General features: G+C 33.1%; 1 protein-coding gene across 6 annotated transcripts in view; it reads left to right on the plus strand.

The window, feature by feature from the left end:
* The window catches only part of LOC143250626 (potassium voltage-gated channel protein Shal-like), a 174,303-nt gene that overhangs the window by 118,100 nt on the left and 37,361 nt on the right, over positions 1-18,842 (plus strand). For all 6 annotated transcript variants that reach the window (XM_076501477.1, XM_076501478.1, XM_076501481.1 and 3 more), the window contains exon 2: positions 12,572-12,734. In XM_076501477.1, the coding sequence (XP_076357592.1) occupies positions 12,572-12,734 (163 nt within the window). The remainder of the gene's footprint in view (positions 1-12,571; positions 12,735-18,842) is intronic.

Here is an 18,842-nt window from a genome sequence, read left to right on the forward strand (position 1 = left end):
TGTTTCAATAAATTCAGAAACCATGGGTTACTTCTTCTGTATTTGTTTTACACTTGGTTTTGGAACTGTATTTTCCATCAAAACACAACTGACAACGGCCCATCTATATATATCTGCCAAATATTTTGCAAATCATACAAGTATATGCATATATAAACGATTGAAAAGATATTTTCAGAATGTTTTATTTATGTGCTTACGTTATATTGGCTCTCCATGGTTGATGTATTAGCTTCAAATTCATAAGGTAATAACTTTGAATAAACAGGTTTACCAAAGTGGGTTAAATTCGTTTTTTTTTTTTTCAGATTGGCAATTTTTGTTTCAATATTATTTCTTTCTTTTATATTTTCAACAAGTAATTAAAGTATGATATCTTTCCAAACTGTTCTTTTGTACTGCTGTGTTTCCTTATCATAAACGTTAAGGACAGAGCATTGTGTGCCTGTAAAGTTTATAATAAAGAGTGCCTGGCTGTGTGAATATAAAAAAAACTTTTGAGACCAAAATTTGTTGCAGATACGGCTGAACTCGTTCTGTACGTTCTGCTGTATGTGTGTTATAAGACTGACAGTAAGTTTCTTTAGATTTTCAAAGCCAGTAAATTCTTTTGAGGTGGCGAGTTCGTTCCTGACCTTCCCACCTGAATCGTAGGGACTTTATCCTGTTTAAAGTTTTCCTTGAAGCGTTTTTTCACGCTGGAATACTAATAACCATCTATAGCTAAATAATTCTTAATAATAAAATAAATAATAAATTAGAATAATATGTTTTTTATCGGTATGGTTTCCTCAACAGGTGTTACTCTGATATGGGCTATCTGCATTCTCTTCTCAGCGGGGAATCGAACACCGATATTATCGATGTCGACTGTTAACCTTCCATGGGACTCCTGGAAAGATATTTTGCGTTTAATTTTTGTTAGACCAGAGCATTTGTTACTCACCAGATTAATTAACTCGCTAAAATTGGATCATTCTTATTAATATTATATAAGATACATTCTTGAACAAGATAAATCTTATTAAAAGTAAGGAACTGGGTTTCGATACCCGGTGTGGATATAAAACAGAAAGCCCTTTGTATAACCTTTTGCTTACATTTAAAGCAAAAAAAACTAAGAAAAATAAAATTAAAATAAAAACATAACAAAAAGAACCAAATGAACTACTGTTAATAAAACAAGTGGTTATTTGAAGTTCGTGATTCGCTACTTGACAAGTGAAGCAATTTTATATGCAAATTTTACGTTAAAATTAACATTTTATATGGTATAGCATAAAGCATATGAGCAAAAAGAATAAATGACTATGAAAATAAAGAAGTTATAACGTAGAGGGCAAAATAATCATCGTAGATATGTTCCTTTTTATTTCATTACTGTTTATTTTGAAATAATCAAAAATTAATAAGTTGTTATGAGCTTAGTTCTTAATTATCCACGCAAATAATTAAATGTATATGATATAAGCCCATGAGTTTAATTAATAAAAGTAATGCAGTAAAATATTGATCACAAGGATATCAAGCAATAATTCGTAGAGATTAAGGATTATAATGAACAGAATGATGCAAAAGCGTTAGGATAAGATAATAGCGTATAATTTTTTTTTTCCATTTTACGGGGCTAATTTTTCCATGTCATTACAGAACGTAAATTTCAACAATATAGTAATGTTTTACTGATCTCTGTTCATAGTTGAATGAATTAGGGAGAGAATACTTATCATTCTTTAGAATTCACATATAATTGTACCAAAGTCATATCATCGACGTTCTACTGTAACAAATGTACTGATAAAATTTAGGGTCTGAAATAATTGACATGTTAATCTAGGTTATGTCTTAGTTATGCAGAAAGAAAGTATATGGTTCCAATATATGCTAGAAGTAATCAATTTAGTAGCACTCCAAAATTAAACAGTGTTTACTCACATATATTAAGTTTTTGTTGTTATGCCACGGTCCAAAACATACAAATAATTGTCTGTAGACCAGAAAGTTTATATAAAAGATTTACATGATGCTGGTTGGAGTCTCTGACTAATTGTTGCAGACCTGAAATGCTCCCGAAACACTGTCAAGTACACCATAACTCGTAAGGCTGAGATAGGTTGTGTTGAAAATAGGAAAGGAAAAGGCAGAACACCTAAACTCAATAACACCAACGTTAAGTATCTTCGTTTATGTAGTCTTCGGGACAGAAGAAAGACTGCCACTGATCTAAAGTATGAGATAAACAACCATGCACAAAATGACAGAAAAGTGTCCAGATCTACAGTGTCAAGAAGGTTCAAATAGGATGGAAAATGTAGTTGTATAGCCGTTAAAAAACATTTAGTTCGATCTCGAAATATTGTCAAAAGATTGAAAATTGCGAAAAATAAACTGTTGATAATTGGAAAAGGGAGTTATGAACGGATGTGTTCAAGTTTGAAAAATTTTATTCACAATGTAGGTTGTACGAACTGAGGACGAAAGGTGAAATATATATACCTCAATGCATAACACCTGCCATGAAACATGGGGAGGGAGTGAGATGGTTTTGTGGTTTTTTTCTGCCAATGCGACAGGAGTTATTTGCAAACTGGATGGAATAATAGACATAATTACCACCAGATACTAATCCGTCATAGTTTACCTAGTGGTTTGGGTATTATGATAAAGGATTCTACTACCAGAAGGTAACAATCCCAAACGCTCAACCAATCTATGCAGAACTTACTTAGTGAAGAAAGAGCCTTCTGGAGTTATTCAAATGATGCAATATCCCCCGCAGAACCCCGCTCTCAACCAAATTGAATAGAGCCTGGATTTGATAGATCAAAAATTCGACAAATCAAATGTGACTTCCAAAGGCACTTTATGGTAGTGTGTTATAGACATTTGAAGTAAAGTCCCAAAAGACACTTTTATTAAATATGTTGCAATAATGCCTGAAAGATTTTTCTGTAGTTATTAAAGCAAAAAGGGAGCACACAAAATATTATCTGTTTGATGAATTCTAGCACTTGCACTGAATTTCTGTAGTTTTATAAAGATTCGTAAAAACGTGGTGTTTAACCTGTGATCTATCTTACGTTATCCTATGAAACAAGGTTTAAATATAATTTTTGACTTTGCCATAACATTTTTGCATAGTACTGCAATCCTTGTTGATGTAGCTCAAAGTTGCACAATTGGCTATCTATGCTCTGTGTATAGCGGAAAATTGAACCAATAACATCTCTCGATGTTCAATCAACCAGGAAGCTTAGGTTATTTCAAAAATTAAATTAGAAGTAACAAAGATTTAGAGTAAATATGTTAAATATCCTAACCAACACTGTGTGTTCTCTCTGTACTAAAAATATTTCATTTCTTCAAGTTATTGTCTAAGTAAGAATTACCACAATGTGGTAAAAGTTATACTTGATTCGGTAAGCTAAGTACATTTAAGTTAATTACAAATTCATAAACTAAGCCAAGAGAAATAATCATTATAAAAAGAAGTAATAAAATTAAAATTAGTGCTGCATAAAATATTAATTATAGCAAAATACATTATGATAAGTTGTTAGTTTTGTAAGATTAAATGCTTTATTATGATCACGAAAAACAAATCTCATGATAATAGGGAGACAGCCCAAAAGCATGGGTAACAGAAAGGTGTCACATTCATAGACTAAAACGTAATTTCTGTAGTATACTTGAAACTAAATTACAGCGTGGTAAATATGATGTTTAGTATATAAAACTGTAATTGGTTTGTTTTGAATTTCGTGCAAAGCTACACGAGAGTCCACTGCGTTAAACGTTCTTGGTCTAGCAATGTAAGACTACAGGTAAGGCAACTAGTCAGCACCACCCACCGCCAACTCTTAGGCTACTCTTTTACCAACGAATAGTGGGATTGACTGTCACATTATAATGCCCCTACGACTGAAAGAGTGAGCATGTTTGGTGTGATGGAGATTCGAACCCGTGACTCTCGGATTACGAGTCGAGTGCCTTAATCACCTGGCCATGCCAGGTCTCAAACTGTAATTTCTAAAGTAATCTGAGAAAGGACAGAGGTATCTTGAAACAACTTCTATAACCTTATTAAACTAAAATGTTTAAAATATCTTGTACAGCCTCACTTAAAGTAGGAAATTCATATGATTCAAGAAATAGTTGTTTCCACACTAGTAAGACGAACGTTTTAAGGCATTTTATGAAACTTTCTGTAGTATGTGCTCCTAAATTCTAGAAACATAACAACACAGGGAATATTGGTGAACTTTTGCCAACATTTTAAGGTGGCTAAATCGTTTGTTTGTGTTTTGAGGGCTATCTCCACTAGCCGTTCCTAATGTTGCAGTGTAAGACCAGAAGGAAGGCAGCTAGTCTTCACCACCAACTCTTGGGCTATGCTTTTACCAACGAATAGTAAGATTGATCGTAACTTTATAACGCCACCACTTTTGAAAGGTCAAGCATGCTTGATGTAAAGGGGATTCGAACCCACGACTCTTAAGATTAGGAGCTGAATTGCTTAACCACTTGGCTAGAAACATACGATGTCTCTTGTCACACTTTACAGACCTTTAAATAACATATAAAATGCAAATATGTTCTTGGAATACTTTCTACAATGTTAACTCAAATAAATAAGCCAAATTGGGGACCTTTTAACTTCGTGTGAAACTTTAGAATGCTACTTTAACTTTCATCATATGGTAGTAATGACGTATATCATATGACAAGGTTGTTGTGATATGTATCACCAAATTATTATTATCAACAGTTTTCACAAAAACTAGTGACTGCAGTTCTTATCTTAGAATATAAAATTTCTTTAAAAATACATATATATATCTCACATTATCTCCTGTTGATATTGTTCCCCTATGAAACCTAGTTACTTGAAATCTTATCTTAGAATATCAGTTTCTTCATGTTTCACATTAGGCCCTAGTAATATTGTTCCCCCTTTGAAACTAGTGACTCGGACTCTTACCTTAAAACATCAATGAAATCTTTAAGGCAAATTATGATGTGAGTGACACGGTTTTACACCAGTAGTCCTATAAACATTTGTCTTATTCTCAGAAAACATCTTCCTATTAAGAAACGTTCCTCAGACGCGCATATACGTGGTTTTCAAAGAAACGAACTCGCCGAAGAAAACGTGGATAATGTTAAAGGTCTTTTGACTGTGGAGGAAATGATCCGTGGTCAAAAGAAAACGTGAAAACTCCGCCGTGCTCGCACAAGATAGAGCGGTTGAGTGAACAAGGTCGTTTGGAACTCCAATATTCGTTTGTTATTTTTGTTTCTCACACCAAAATTACACGAGGTTTTCTGCGTTAACGTATATGTTACTTCTGACGTACTTTGAGAAAACATATTGCACATTTTAATCATTTATATGTAAAAACGGCTCGTTTCGGTTGGGAAAATATTTTACGTAGAGAAGCGAACAACGTTTCGACCTTCTTTGGTCATCGTCAGGTTCACGACGATAAAGATTTACATTATTTATACTAAAGTTATGCAAAAACGAACAAAAATGTTTAAAACTGAGTAGTTTCTTCGAGATTTGCGACTGTAATAAAAGCCACTTTCACGTAACAGACCACAATTATAGTCACCAATCATGTTTACGTTATACGCTCCTTGGTAGCAGAGTTCAAAGTCCAGTATATCTTGATGGAAACGCTTGCCTTGCTCCTCTAAGTATGCTTCCATGTTCTCCTTCAATTTATCAAGAGGTGTGTCAAGGATATGGACTTTCAGGGACATCCTGCAGCCCATTTTGCTGTAGTTCTTTACCAGAGCCTCAACTAGTTCTACATAATTTTCGGCCTTGTGATTGCTCAAGAAGCCCCGAACCACTGCGACAAAGCTGCCCCAAGCTTTTTTTTTCCTTCCTACCGAGCTTCTTGGGAAATTCTGTGCACTCCAGGATATTCTTTATTTGTAGTCCAACGAAGACAACAACTTTGACCTTTGCCTCAGGAAGCTTAGGGAAGAAGTATCGAAGGTGCTTGAAGGCTGCAAACTCCTTATCAAGAGCTGTGAGAAATTGTTTCATAAAACCCAATTTTATGTGCAATGGTGAGAACAACACCTTCTGGAGGTTTACTAGTGGATCACACTTGACATTGTACCTCCCCACAGAGAACTCGATCCGTTGTGATCGGAGCTTCCTGTTGTAGCGCGTTGCAGTGTCCCAAAGGAAAGATAATAGGGAAACTTGGTAAAGCCTCCTTGGATACCCATCAAGAATGCCACCATTTTGAAGTCTCCGATTACCAGCCCTACGCATCATACATAAAGGCTTCTAGCAAGGTCTTGACGCTGTTGTATTTCTCTTTAAGGTGTACCGAATGAGCCAGAGAAAGAAACGGATACTTATTCCCGTTATGGAGCAACACAGGTTTGAGGCTTCTGGATGAGTTATTAATAAAGAGGCGCCACTCGTTCGGGTTACAAGAAACTCCAATTGCCTCGCACAGACTGGATACATTGTTGCAGAAGCAGAGCCCATTTGACGAATGAAGAAGCTTGAAAAATGTCGGTAACGTTTCCTCTGACTTGCGACTTGCACACTTTCATCTAACAAATCCCACTCCTTAAGCCTAGATGTTAAAAGCTAGCCATTCGACTTTTTTAGACAAAACTCTATGATCGAGTCATTGAGGTCTCTTTTGTTGAAGTAGAATGTTTTTTTTTTTCACAAACTGCATTTCTGAAATTGTAATCTGTATCTTCAACGTCTTCCTCCTCTTCTAATTTGCTGTTCTCTTCTGAGGATGGCTGCTTTCTCTCTGGCGGAGTGGGTACAGGGAGCTCAGTGCAGTGTGGCACTGTGGCAATGGATGATGGAAGGTCAGGATACAAGATAGCAGATGCATTCTTGCCAGCCCGAAGTTTGGAAGGGTCCACGATACAGGAGTAGCAATTGCTTGAGTGGCCTGTGGGCTCACGCTAAATTCTTGTAATAGCGAACTTCATGGCTCTCTTTTCCTCTTCTATACCACCCTGCAGAAGAGCAAAATAAAATTGTTATTATGAAGAATAAATTATTTCATCCACAACTAATGTGTAAGAGGTTCATGCAAAATATTTTTATTTGTGATATTTTTTCTATACTATTGGAAAATAAAAAAATCAATTAAAATGTATTTAAATTTTAAAAGGACTAAAATTTTTGTAATATAAAATCTTACTATTCGAACAAGCAAAAATTGTCCGTCTTACCTTCTAGAGTTTTTTTACAGTGCTCGCAGGTAAAATGAGGTGCCCAGGGTTTGGCTTGATTCGCGACAGGCTTGCCGAAATATGCTTTGTAGGTTTCACATATTTTAGCAGATGCTGTCGCAAAGTACTTTTTCGCTCTTGTCTTGATAAATTGTCCAGATACATAGCAGAATGCGTCTGAAGAATGCTTGCAGCTTCTTGACTCCATCTCTGATAAAATCAGATAGGTCTATGTGTTCACTTAGGCAGCTATAACTAAACTGAAGTAGTGAGTGGTGAGCCCCTGTATACATTACTAAGGAAAGTTCTAGAAAATTCTCGTAAGTTTTACAACACTCTAGACAATTTTTGAAAATTCTTCTTAGTTCGAGAAAATCTTTATCAGCTACTCAGCACTGAATCTACCTGGAATGTTCTGGAAAATGGATATATTTGAAAAATTCATACCCAGATCCCAAAAGGAAAGTTTGAAGAGAAAAATTGGTCTTTTCCATCTACTTTAGGCATAAGAAATTAGGAAATAACACTTTCTGCCAAGGAACAAGGAAAAGTAAAAAAAATTGTTACATAGTGTAATTGTACTTTTATATTTCTTTATTTGGGGTTAAGCACAATGCTACATAAAGGGCTATTTGTGTTTTGCCCAGCTTCAGGGAAAGTTGTTCATTGCTCATACATTAGAGAATTTCTCTATGCAAGGATCTCGTCTCAAAGGCTACTTAAATATACCAACAATGATTGAAATTGGAAACTGACATAAAATCAAATGATAAACATGAAAAACAGAAAACGTATGTATTGTTTTTATGTATTTCTTCTGTTTCGCTAAAGTGTAGTGTTTGCTTAACAAAATACGCTAACCCGCTTTGTATATTTTTTTCTTTCGTGTGCTATTAACAAACTATGAGACGCAGAATATTTTAATAAACATAATCTGAATGTACATAAAAGGAATTTCATTATGAACTTTACACATATTTAGTTTGGAATATGATGCTATTTGCTTAGTATTTATTTCATTAGTTTCATAAAAATACATGAGGTATTGATTTTTTTATCGTTTCCTTTCATTAAATATGCTTTCCTATGTATAAAAGTAACCATTTTTTTCTCTTCTTTAAGAACACAATTTTCTTCTTACTTTTATGGTAATTAGGTTGTTATAAATAGGGACAAAGTAAATGATTGCTCAAGATATGTGGTGAGAAATGTATGAAAAAGATTACATATGATATAATTCAAACTTTTCTTTGAAGAATTCCAAACTATTTTATGAAATGTGTGTAGCAGATTCTAGTATTGGATACGTATAGCATGTTATATAACAGAGGTTCCGTATAACGTTTTCCTCATTTTACTCGTTCTGCGTACAAATTCTGCATTTTTCATTACAAAAGAAGCAAAACGTTCTTGCATTCTGATAATGTAAGATAACTAGTCAAATCTTACTACACACTGAAGCGTGTTAAAGGCAGATATCACATGTTACTCTGATTTCTGGTATTCTTACTCCCTGCCTTTAGGTAAAATGGTTTCCAGTTAAGAACATCGACGAGATGAAGTTTCGTTTCACCGGCCAGGCATGACCAGGTGGTTAGGGCGCTCGACTAGTAATTCGATGTTCGCGGGTTCGTATCCCAGTCACTTCAACATGCTCGCCAAGAGTTGGCGGTAGGTGGTGATGACCAGCTGCCTTCCCTTAAGTCTTTCACTGCTAAATTAGGGACGGCTAAAGCAGATAACCCTCGGGTAGCTTTGCGCAAAAAATCGTTTCACTGCTGCTTACTGTTATTTCCAAAGTATTACTTTATCTCAAAGAGATGTGTTACACAATAAAATACAGTGTTCTCTGTTCCTTTGTTTTATAACTCTCAGAGCTGTTTAATAATCGAAATATAATTAATACTTTTGTATTGTAACAGTTTATTTAGTTGTAGTGACTTCGCCTGGTACTCCAAAGCGTAATAACGACGTCTGGTACTTTATAATGTACCATAGCAGCATTTCTCAGTTCTGAAACATTGCTAATTCATGTACCCTCGCCATATGATATTCATAACGTATTATATGAGTGTTTGAAGCTCTAAAGCCTTGTTTACATACACAACCTCATCATCTATTAGTTTACAACGTGCCATACGAGCTTTTCCCAGCTCTAAAACATTGTTCACACACGTAGCTACTTCGTCTGGTTCTTTATAACGTACAAAAGGATCGTTTCTGACCTCTGAAACGTTGTTCACGCACGTAGCCATACAATCTGGTACTTTGTAACGAGTGTTTGTCAGTTCTGAAACACTGTTCACACATATATCTTCATCATATAATATTTTACAATGTACCATACGAGCGTTTCGCAGCCCTAAAACATTGTTCACACACGTAGCTACTTCATCTGGTACTTTATAACGTACAAAAGGATCGTTTCTGACCTCTGAAACGTTGTTCACGCACGTAGCCATACAATCTGGTACTTTGTAACGAGTGTTTGTCAGTTCTGAAACACTGTTCACACATATATCTTCATCATATAATATTTTACAATGTACCATACGAGCGTTTCGCAGCCCTAAAACATTGTTCACACATGTAGCCATATCACCTGATAGTTTACAAGGAGCGTTTCTCAGCTGTAAATAGCTGTTCACACATTTGGCACTAGCTACGCTGTATCAGTTATAATATGACAACTAATTAATAGGTCAGCAATTGTTGACATACAGTAAGTAAATATATGTAGTGATTATTAACTTTAACGTTCCTTAATTACACGATGTTTTCTATAAGGGTAAAGTTTACGTGTAAATTTCTAATAATGCTCTACTTTTATATAAAACAGAATTTAAAAAGTACTAATTCTAGGGAAATAAATTTCTCCAGATGTACACAGGGAATCATATGTTTATTCAGCAACATGAGGCTGTGGTACAGAGTATCTGAGAAGTTGTTACACTGTTAGTAACAATCAGCATCTGTAGCTCTACCTCAAATAAACGTACTACAGATATCATTGTTATGGACAGCCTTTGTTGGTCCTTCCAGTACTCTGCATGCTATCATGCATTTACTCCAATCACCAATCTAGTATTGTTGAAAGCCAGATATAGAAATGGAGTAAAAGCAAAACAAGTTTGTGAGAGAAGCGTTTCATGTGCAGTGTGTAAGTTGATTTTGAAATAAGATGTGCAGTGTTTAAACTTTTTTTGAATACGTTTTACTCATGTATTCCAATATGTTTTGGTGATTTGTTAAATATTTTAACAGAAGTGATAATAGTTACCATGGCGTCGTTTTTTATAATCAGCTTATATTGCGCCTGTAAAATGTGTGGATTAAAGATTGCAAAATCTACCACAATAAAAGAAAAAATAACAACTGTAATACTTGAACGAAAACTTAAGAAAAAGAAAGGTAAAAACGAAAATTATGATCTAAAATTATTTTAGTAGATACAAAAGAGTGTCTCAATCTACGCCCCGCCAGTACAGAGGTATATCTACGCATTTACAATGCGGAAATCAGGGGTTCGATTTCCCTCGGTGGACTCGGCAGCGAGCCCGCTGTGAGTTTGCTATAAGAAAACCCTCACTCAGTTTCCATCTATCTGTTTATATCTCTGTATGCTGCTTACCCCGAAGCTACAAAAAGCGTGATATATTCTTGTATGTGTTTAGAGTGAAGAGTACCACACATATAGGTGAAGTAATAGTTTTTCTTGACGCACTGAGTGTAATAATACATTGTTTACGATGGGATATTTATTGAAATACACCATCTAAATGTTAATAATTTTAATTTAAACAAACATCAGTAATTAATAATTTTAATGTAGTTGGATCACCTGATTAAAATACGGAAGTTGAACAAAAACGTAAACAAACACCTTAAAATTGATTGCCACGTTTTATTTTAACCTAGAGAAAATATAAAAAAAATCAATTATTATTATTGTAAGATTAAATTATTTGTTTATATTTTTCTATTATTTTCTATAAAGAAAACCATCCAGTGCAATCGTAGTGATGTGTAAGTTCCACTGATTATTAACTTACATCTTGAACTTATTTATTGTTATTTTTGAGTATGTTTTCCACTAAAGATAAAAACTGTTTTATTAACTGTCTTGTTCAATGTTAATTTTTTTAAATCAATGACATTTAAAGGGAACGCCCTACTTTTTTCCTTGATACGTTTTCCAACAAGATTAAAGCATTGATTTACAGGACTATCTATCATAAAGCATATGCGATTAGTCTTAAAATGGTATTTGATTCATTTTTTATCCTAGAAGTAAAAAAAAAACTTAGGAATTTAAATTGGATGGTTTAGAAAAACTTGAAGATTAGAAGTAATACAACACATAACATAGTGACAGGAAAACTTCAGGTGGTTAAGGATTATCTAAATGTATATGGACATCCAATAATAACACATATTTTTTATTCTACATTTTATATGTGTTAAACTTGGAAATTAAAAAAAGTTAAATATTAATCTGCTTTTGCTACTGCTGTATGTCAAAAAATGAACCATTTTGCACTTGACAAAACTACGGTAATGTTTTTTTGCTGTTTTTCTAAACAACTGATATCTGATTCGAATTATCAAATATTATATTTTAATAAATTACAACTACATTTTCTGAGAGAAACTTAATATGTAAGTATAGAAAAAATAAATATAATCATTATGAAAGCCAAAGTTAAAAAGGTAAATTTTCTGAAAAAATAAATTACGCGTTATATACATTCTCCTGACTTTGTAAATAAGCTGTATAATCTTATGGCTGCATAAATAAAAAAATATAAACAACGAACTTACAAATCATTGGTCAACGTTTGGTTTCTTTAGATTGTGGTAGAAAAAAATGCACAATGACCATCTTTATTTTGTGTCCTAAGTTTTCAATTAAGAGACTAGAGGCAACGCAGACAGTCAACAGCCTGGGCTACTTATATAAAATGGAGGGTTTTGACAGTCATTCTTATAACGCACTCATGGCCTCAATGTGCAGAGTGAGATTTTAATTTTTTTTTGTGGAAACGGAATGGTCAGTCATGGGTCTTCGGATAATACGAGTGTGATACAATTTTTAAATGTTATTAACTCGCTGTGGATAATTACTTTTAGCTCTTATAGCTTTTCATAAATGTCAATGTGATTTAGTTTACAAGCACGTTAATAGAGGGTTCTTACGTTATATTTACCAGTAATGGTAATAAGTGAACCTTCGTATTTGCATATAACATACTTTATAGTTCGTGAAGTCTGGACTCATGATATATACAAAGGATAATAATAATATGTCTTATAATTAAACTGTAATATCTTTTTTATTTTGTAGTTATGGTGATATGGTTCCAGCTACTATCATGGGAAAGATATTGGGAGGCGTGTGCTCACTCAGTGGTGTGCTTGTTATTGCACTTCCGGTTCCAGTTATTGTTTCAAATTTTTCTCGTATTTATCACCAGAATCAGCGTGCGGATAAACGTAAAGCACAAAAGGTAAGTTGTTTTTACACCATATGCAGACTGTGTAGTCTGATATTCATTCAAACATGTTATAGAAAATTCGAATATTTGGTTATCTGCAGCCAGTAAAGTCATGATATCTTAAAATTCAAGTGCAGTCAGAGTCAATTATAATTTTCCATACAGACTGCGTTGGATCATTATGTTGCCTAGGGGTGTAGAGTATTCATTTTAATCATACGTTTTATTTGATGATGTTATTGTATGTTTATATATACGTAGCTTCTTTTTACTGGACGAAGGACGAAGCAAATAAAAAAGAACCACAAACTTCATAATCAATATTTGTTTGAACTCAGACTGTAGTTTCACGTGATACGAATCGTACTTGCAAGAGCGAACCATAAATGTATTTATAAATAATTCATTATTAAAAACAAGTTTTTTATATATTCAAATAAAACTGTTAACAAAAATGATTCAACTGGTTTATTCTAAGATATCAAAAGAATTATTAGAGATTGTTTAGGGTTCCACAATATGAGCTTAAATATTTACTTGTAATCAGATCTAAAATGTTACCTTAAACTCATTGTTTTGTTTTTTTTTTAGATTTTCTTTTCACTTACTGGTTTCTGATATCAAAAAGATTGGTACAAAACCTTTTTTAATGAAAAAAGCTATTCGGATATCATATTTTCGCTCAGCATAAAGTTATATTGATAATATATTATCAAACAAAACTAATCGTGCAAAAGGTAAACCAAAATAACAGCAAGTAATAATGATCCTAGTTTCTGACTCGTCTTAGTTTACAACACGTAACGTAAAAAATATAAATATTAAACACACCAAAACTTATTAGCTTTCAATTATCTCATTTACTGGCTTATCTCACGACCAAACTGTTAAGTGTGTTTGTGTGTTTTCTTATAGCAAAGCAACATCGGACTATCTGATGAGCTCACCGAGGGGAATCGAACCCACAAACTGTTAAGAAATTTAATATTAGTACTTAATTGCAACACAATGAATGGGTTGGAAGTGAGAAGAAGTCTTATCGCATGTGGTTATTTAAATATAGCATGGTCAGGTGATTAAGGCACTCGACTCGTAATCCGAGGGTCGCGAGATCGAATCCTGGTCGCACCAAACGTGCTCGCCCTTTCAGCCGTGGGGGGCATTATAATGTTACGGTCAATCTTACTATTCGTTAGTTAAAGAGTAGCTCAAGAATTGGCGGTGGTTGGTGATGACTACCTGCCTTTCCTTTAGTCTAACACTGCTAAATTGGGGACTGCTAGCGCAGATAACCCTCGTGTAGCGCTGCGCGAAATACAAAACAAACCAAATCAAATACAGCGAGATATGTTGTTCAAGATATGTCAAATGAAATATCGTGCGCCATTTTCTTCTTTCACAACATCTGCAACATGCTAAAGTTTCACATGTAATATTATGCTGTTTTCCTATAGTTCTAATGTAAACAACTTGATACTTGCGTTAATATTTCAGAAAGTATTTATAAATACGTTTGTTGCAGAAATATTTTCAGTTTCAAAGAAAGAATTCCGAATCTTTAAAATTAAATAAATTCACTGTCTAATCTTACTTACTTTATTTTGAATAAATGAATAACATTACTAGTTTTATTAAAACGCTTGTTTCCTGAAAATATTTATTGTTTTTGTATCTCTTATGTTCGATATTTCGTCATTTCAAAAAAATGATATCCCACAAATCGGTAGACCCATGTTTAATCTGTAATAAAATTAAACAGTTTCAGAATAAACCATTTTTGTAGTTCTCCATTTTCAGAAAGATAGTTCTTTTAGTTCTCGGTGAATAAAAACAGAGAAAAACTTCAGTTAAATTTAAACAGCATTCTGCAAACCTCATAGAGTTCGTTAGGGAAGCATTCAATAACAAGTTGCCATAGAGAAAAAGTGAGGGCAATAAATAGATTCTGTTTGTTTTCTTTTTAAAAGCAAAGGCTACAGGACATTCGTGTGTAAGATGACGTAAAACATTCTTACCTTGATTATCGTTATAGAACATCCTAACGAAAGCGACACCTACACTACACCTCTATTTAACAAATTCACAAAAATAATCTTCTTTCCTCTCAAGATACCACACGTACTTTTCCTGTTTGTCCTACTCACATTTATTCATTCCCGGACACACACTTTTGTTTTTAAAACACACACTTTTGTTTTTAAGACACACACTTTTGTTTTAAAACACACACATATACTCTTTTCCCCCTTTCCAACATACTCATTTATTTCCAAATTAGTTAAACAGTAACTCATAATTCCACTGTATCGTTCAAAAAATCCTCAGTGGTACAGCGAATCAACGACTTCTTTGCGGACTTACACACTAGAAACCATGTTTTGATACCCGTGGTGGGCAGAGTACATATATCCCATTGTGTACGTTTCTACTTAACTTCAAACAAACACATCGTTCAGAAAATTAAAAAAAACTATCATTTTTATATGATTATCACTGACGCATTTATAATGATTTTGCCTATTTTATTTATATATATATATTCTTTCTTAAATCCACTGTCTTATGTTACAATGATAGTTTTAAGTTAACAGGTATGTTTATTTATCACAAACATAGCTTTAAAAGGTGTTTGTATAAGGTAATATTGATAAGAATAACTTTTTTGTATACGCAAAACAACAAGACTTATGACTTCAACATAAATACAACAATTGGTTTACAAATATATATAAAAATTGCAAAACTACTTTAAACACCTGAGTATAAAATTAATAGTCTTTTACTGACTGATAAGGTAGACTTATGCTTTTTTTTTTTACTGCTTAACTAGCTTTAAAAGAAAAGTTCATTTTGGAAATATGGAAATGAGAAAATGTGTATTTAGAAGAGGAAATGTGTGATATTAACATAAATTAACTTCATTAATTTGTCTGGGAGAAGGTTATGTGGAATACATTAATCTGTTTCTAATAATAATAACAATAGTAAATTTAAAGAGGAAAAGGTAAGTCGAACTATGATATTTTTAGTGTCAGGGAGAATATAATAAATTCAAGCACGTTTCATTTTCAGTATCGTGATAGAAGTTTCTATCGTTTTATTGATTTCAGATACTACCTGAGAATGTTGTTTACTGTAGGATTACTTTAAGTCTGAGAAAACTTTTAGCTAGAATTATCTCACCCGCTGTGTCTGTGACAATTTCAAGCTTACAATACTAAAATTCGAGGTTCAATTCAACCTAAAAGTCCACTATGGCCCAATGGTTAAGGCGTTCGACTCGTATTCTGAGGGTCGCTGGTTCTAACCTTTCTCACACCAAATATGTGAGAGTAGCCCAAGAGTTGACGGTGGGTGGTGATGACTAGCTGCCTTTTCTCTAGTCTTACACTGTTAACTTAGGGACTGTTAACATAAATAGCCCTTGTGTAACTTCGCGCTAAACTAAAAAAACCCAACAACAACAAACAATTCCGTTAGTGGACATAAAACATATTGTATGGCTAAAAACAAACAAATAGAAAGAATAATCTTGTTTTCCTCAAAACATGTTTTTTTTTTCTTTTCAGAATTCGATATTTTAATCTAATTTTGCTTGACTCATATTTATGTTGTTTATGAGAAAATAACATTCATATTTAACCTATTAATAATAAATTTACAATTATAAATTGGATTGGTTTATCTACCGAAGCTTAAGCCCTTAGAGCGAAATATCTAATTTACTTATAATTGAATATTCTAATCTCTCAACATGTGATTAGTTCCAATAATGATGGAGTCAATTGTCTGCAATTACATTTATTTATCAGTAAACTTTGTCGTTCTCGTTCATGTAGTTAAAAACATTTTACAAAAAAAAATTCAAACCTGTATAGGTTTTTTGTTTATTTTGGTACAAAGCTACGTTATGGGCTATATGTTCTCTCTTCACTATGAGAAATCAAACTTTAGAGAACCACTTTAATATCTTATACTTTTTTACGAATTTCAAGTTCAACGATAAGAGAATAATCAGTAATACTATATATATATATATATATATATTAAAATATTTAACTAGTCTTAATTATCAAAGCTTCTTATTATGTCAATCAAATATGCATAATTAAGTGACTTCAGTGATAGGTTCATTGAGCTGTGATTGACTTAGTAGCTATATATATATTATAGTAAGTAGGTCTTCTCAGTTATCACAGCTTTCTACTAAATCACTCAAATAAATGTGAGTTAAGTTACTTCAGTGGCATGTTCACTGAACTGTAAATGATATCAATCAGATTGCTCTAATAGCAGTCACTTTACATTACGAACGTCTTTACATCTGTTGTCTTGAATACGTACCGGAATGTTGTAAGCAAAAACAAAATGTGTCCATTTCATTTCATAGTAAAATAATGATTGGATAGAGCATTCAATATTTTATTGAATACCCAGTTTTACTTGCTTTGCTATTAACTGCACTAATTAACATAATAACTTTCTGGTTGTCTGAATCGAATAATTTGCATTTAGAATTAAATAAGACAGATTAAAGAACCAAGATCATATCGCATACGGGAGCTAGTAATGAGAATGACGTTCTAAAGACATTGTCAATTTTATGGATGGTGAGTCCGTTCGTGAAGTCTAAAAAACGTGTATGGGTTTCGTATTTTTTCTCGACCATCAAAGGGCTGTAGAGACAAACACGAGCATACGATAGCGATCCTGATTAAGTCTTTGCTGGATGTCTAAGGACAAATCTTTTGCTGTTAGAAGGATGCAAAGAACTTAGATACAATTTATTTCCCGTGTTGTGGTTATATAATAATAAATCCAGGAAATAAAATAGGCTTATGAGAAAACAGCTGCTTACGTGTTTCAGGTCTTAAAATATTAAGTATTGAAAAGTAAACAAAATATGGGTCATAAAAAGGTATTTCCTTTAGCATAAGTAACCAACTTTCAAAATTGTACCCTTTTCCGAAGAAAGAGTATTCTGTTTACTCCTATGTTGTATGTGTGAAGAGTACAACTCAAAAGTTTTTATCTGGTTCTGGTCAAATTTCGTACAAAGATTTGGTGTCCTCCAAAAGACTAGTTGATTAAATTTTGGTCCTTGTAGCACAAAGGTGAATGTAACATTGAAGGTCAACCATTTTTGTTATAATGGTAGGTAACTGGGATTTTCAAAAACAGTTCGAACTTTAAACTAAGAAACTAAGTTGGAATAGAAAGAAGATCTAGAATCCTACAACGACGACGTTATCGAGTGCAGGGAGTATTTTAGTTTGGCTACTACAAAATTAGAAAACTCTATGAATGCCTTTTCAGTTTGTAGTTTATCGATTTTTTTTTCATAAGAATGAACCATAATGTTTACTGAACGATTTTAAATGCTGGTCTGTTTCATCAAAAACCATTTTCTGTTTTAATAAGAGCACAAGAAAATGATATAATTCTATTTCAGAAATGTTTCTCATGGGTTGATGTTTTCTTTCGACACTGTTTGTTCACAATGAGTTATAAATTAGCCTTCTGTTAAAACGAAAAGTATAATGAGAGTGAGGTTATATTTATGAGTAGACTCACCTTTCTGTAGTTAGGTTATATTTATGAGTAGACTCACCTTTCTGTAATTAGGTTATATTTATGAGTAGATTCACCTTTCTGTAATTAGGTTATATTTATAAGTAGACTCACCTTTCTGTAATTAGGTTATATTTATGAGTAGATTCACCTTTCTGTAATTAGGTTATATTTATGAGTAGACTCACCTTTCTGTAATTAGGTTATATTTATGAGTAGACTCACCTTTCTGTAATTAGGTTATATTTATGAGTAGATTCACCTTTCTGTAATTAGGTTATATTTATGAGTAGACTCACCTTTCTGTAATTAGGTTATATTTATGAGTAGACTCACCTTTCTGTAATTAGGTTATATTTATGAGTAGACTCACCTTTCTGTAATTAGGTTATATTTATGAGTAGACTCACCTTTCTGTAATTAGGTTATATTTATGAGTAGACTCACCTTTCTGTAATTAGGTTATATTTATGAGTAGACTCACCTTTCTGTAATTAGGTTATATTTATGAGTAGATTCACCTTTCTGTAATTAGGTTATATTCATGAG

Source organism: Tachypleus tridentatus, chromosome 5, assembly GCF_004210375.1.
Source record: "Tachypleus tridentatus isolate NWPU-2018 chromosome 5, ASM421037v1, whole genome shotgun sequence".
NCBI classification, from domain to species: domain Eukaryota; kingdom Metazoa; phylum Arthropoda; class Merostomata; order Xiphosura; family Limulidae; genus Tachypleus; species Tachypleus tridentatus.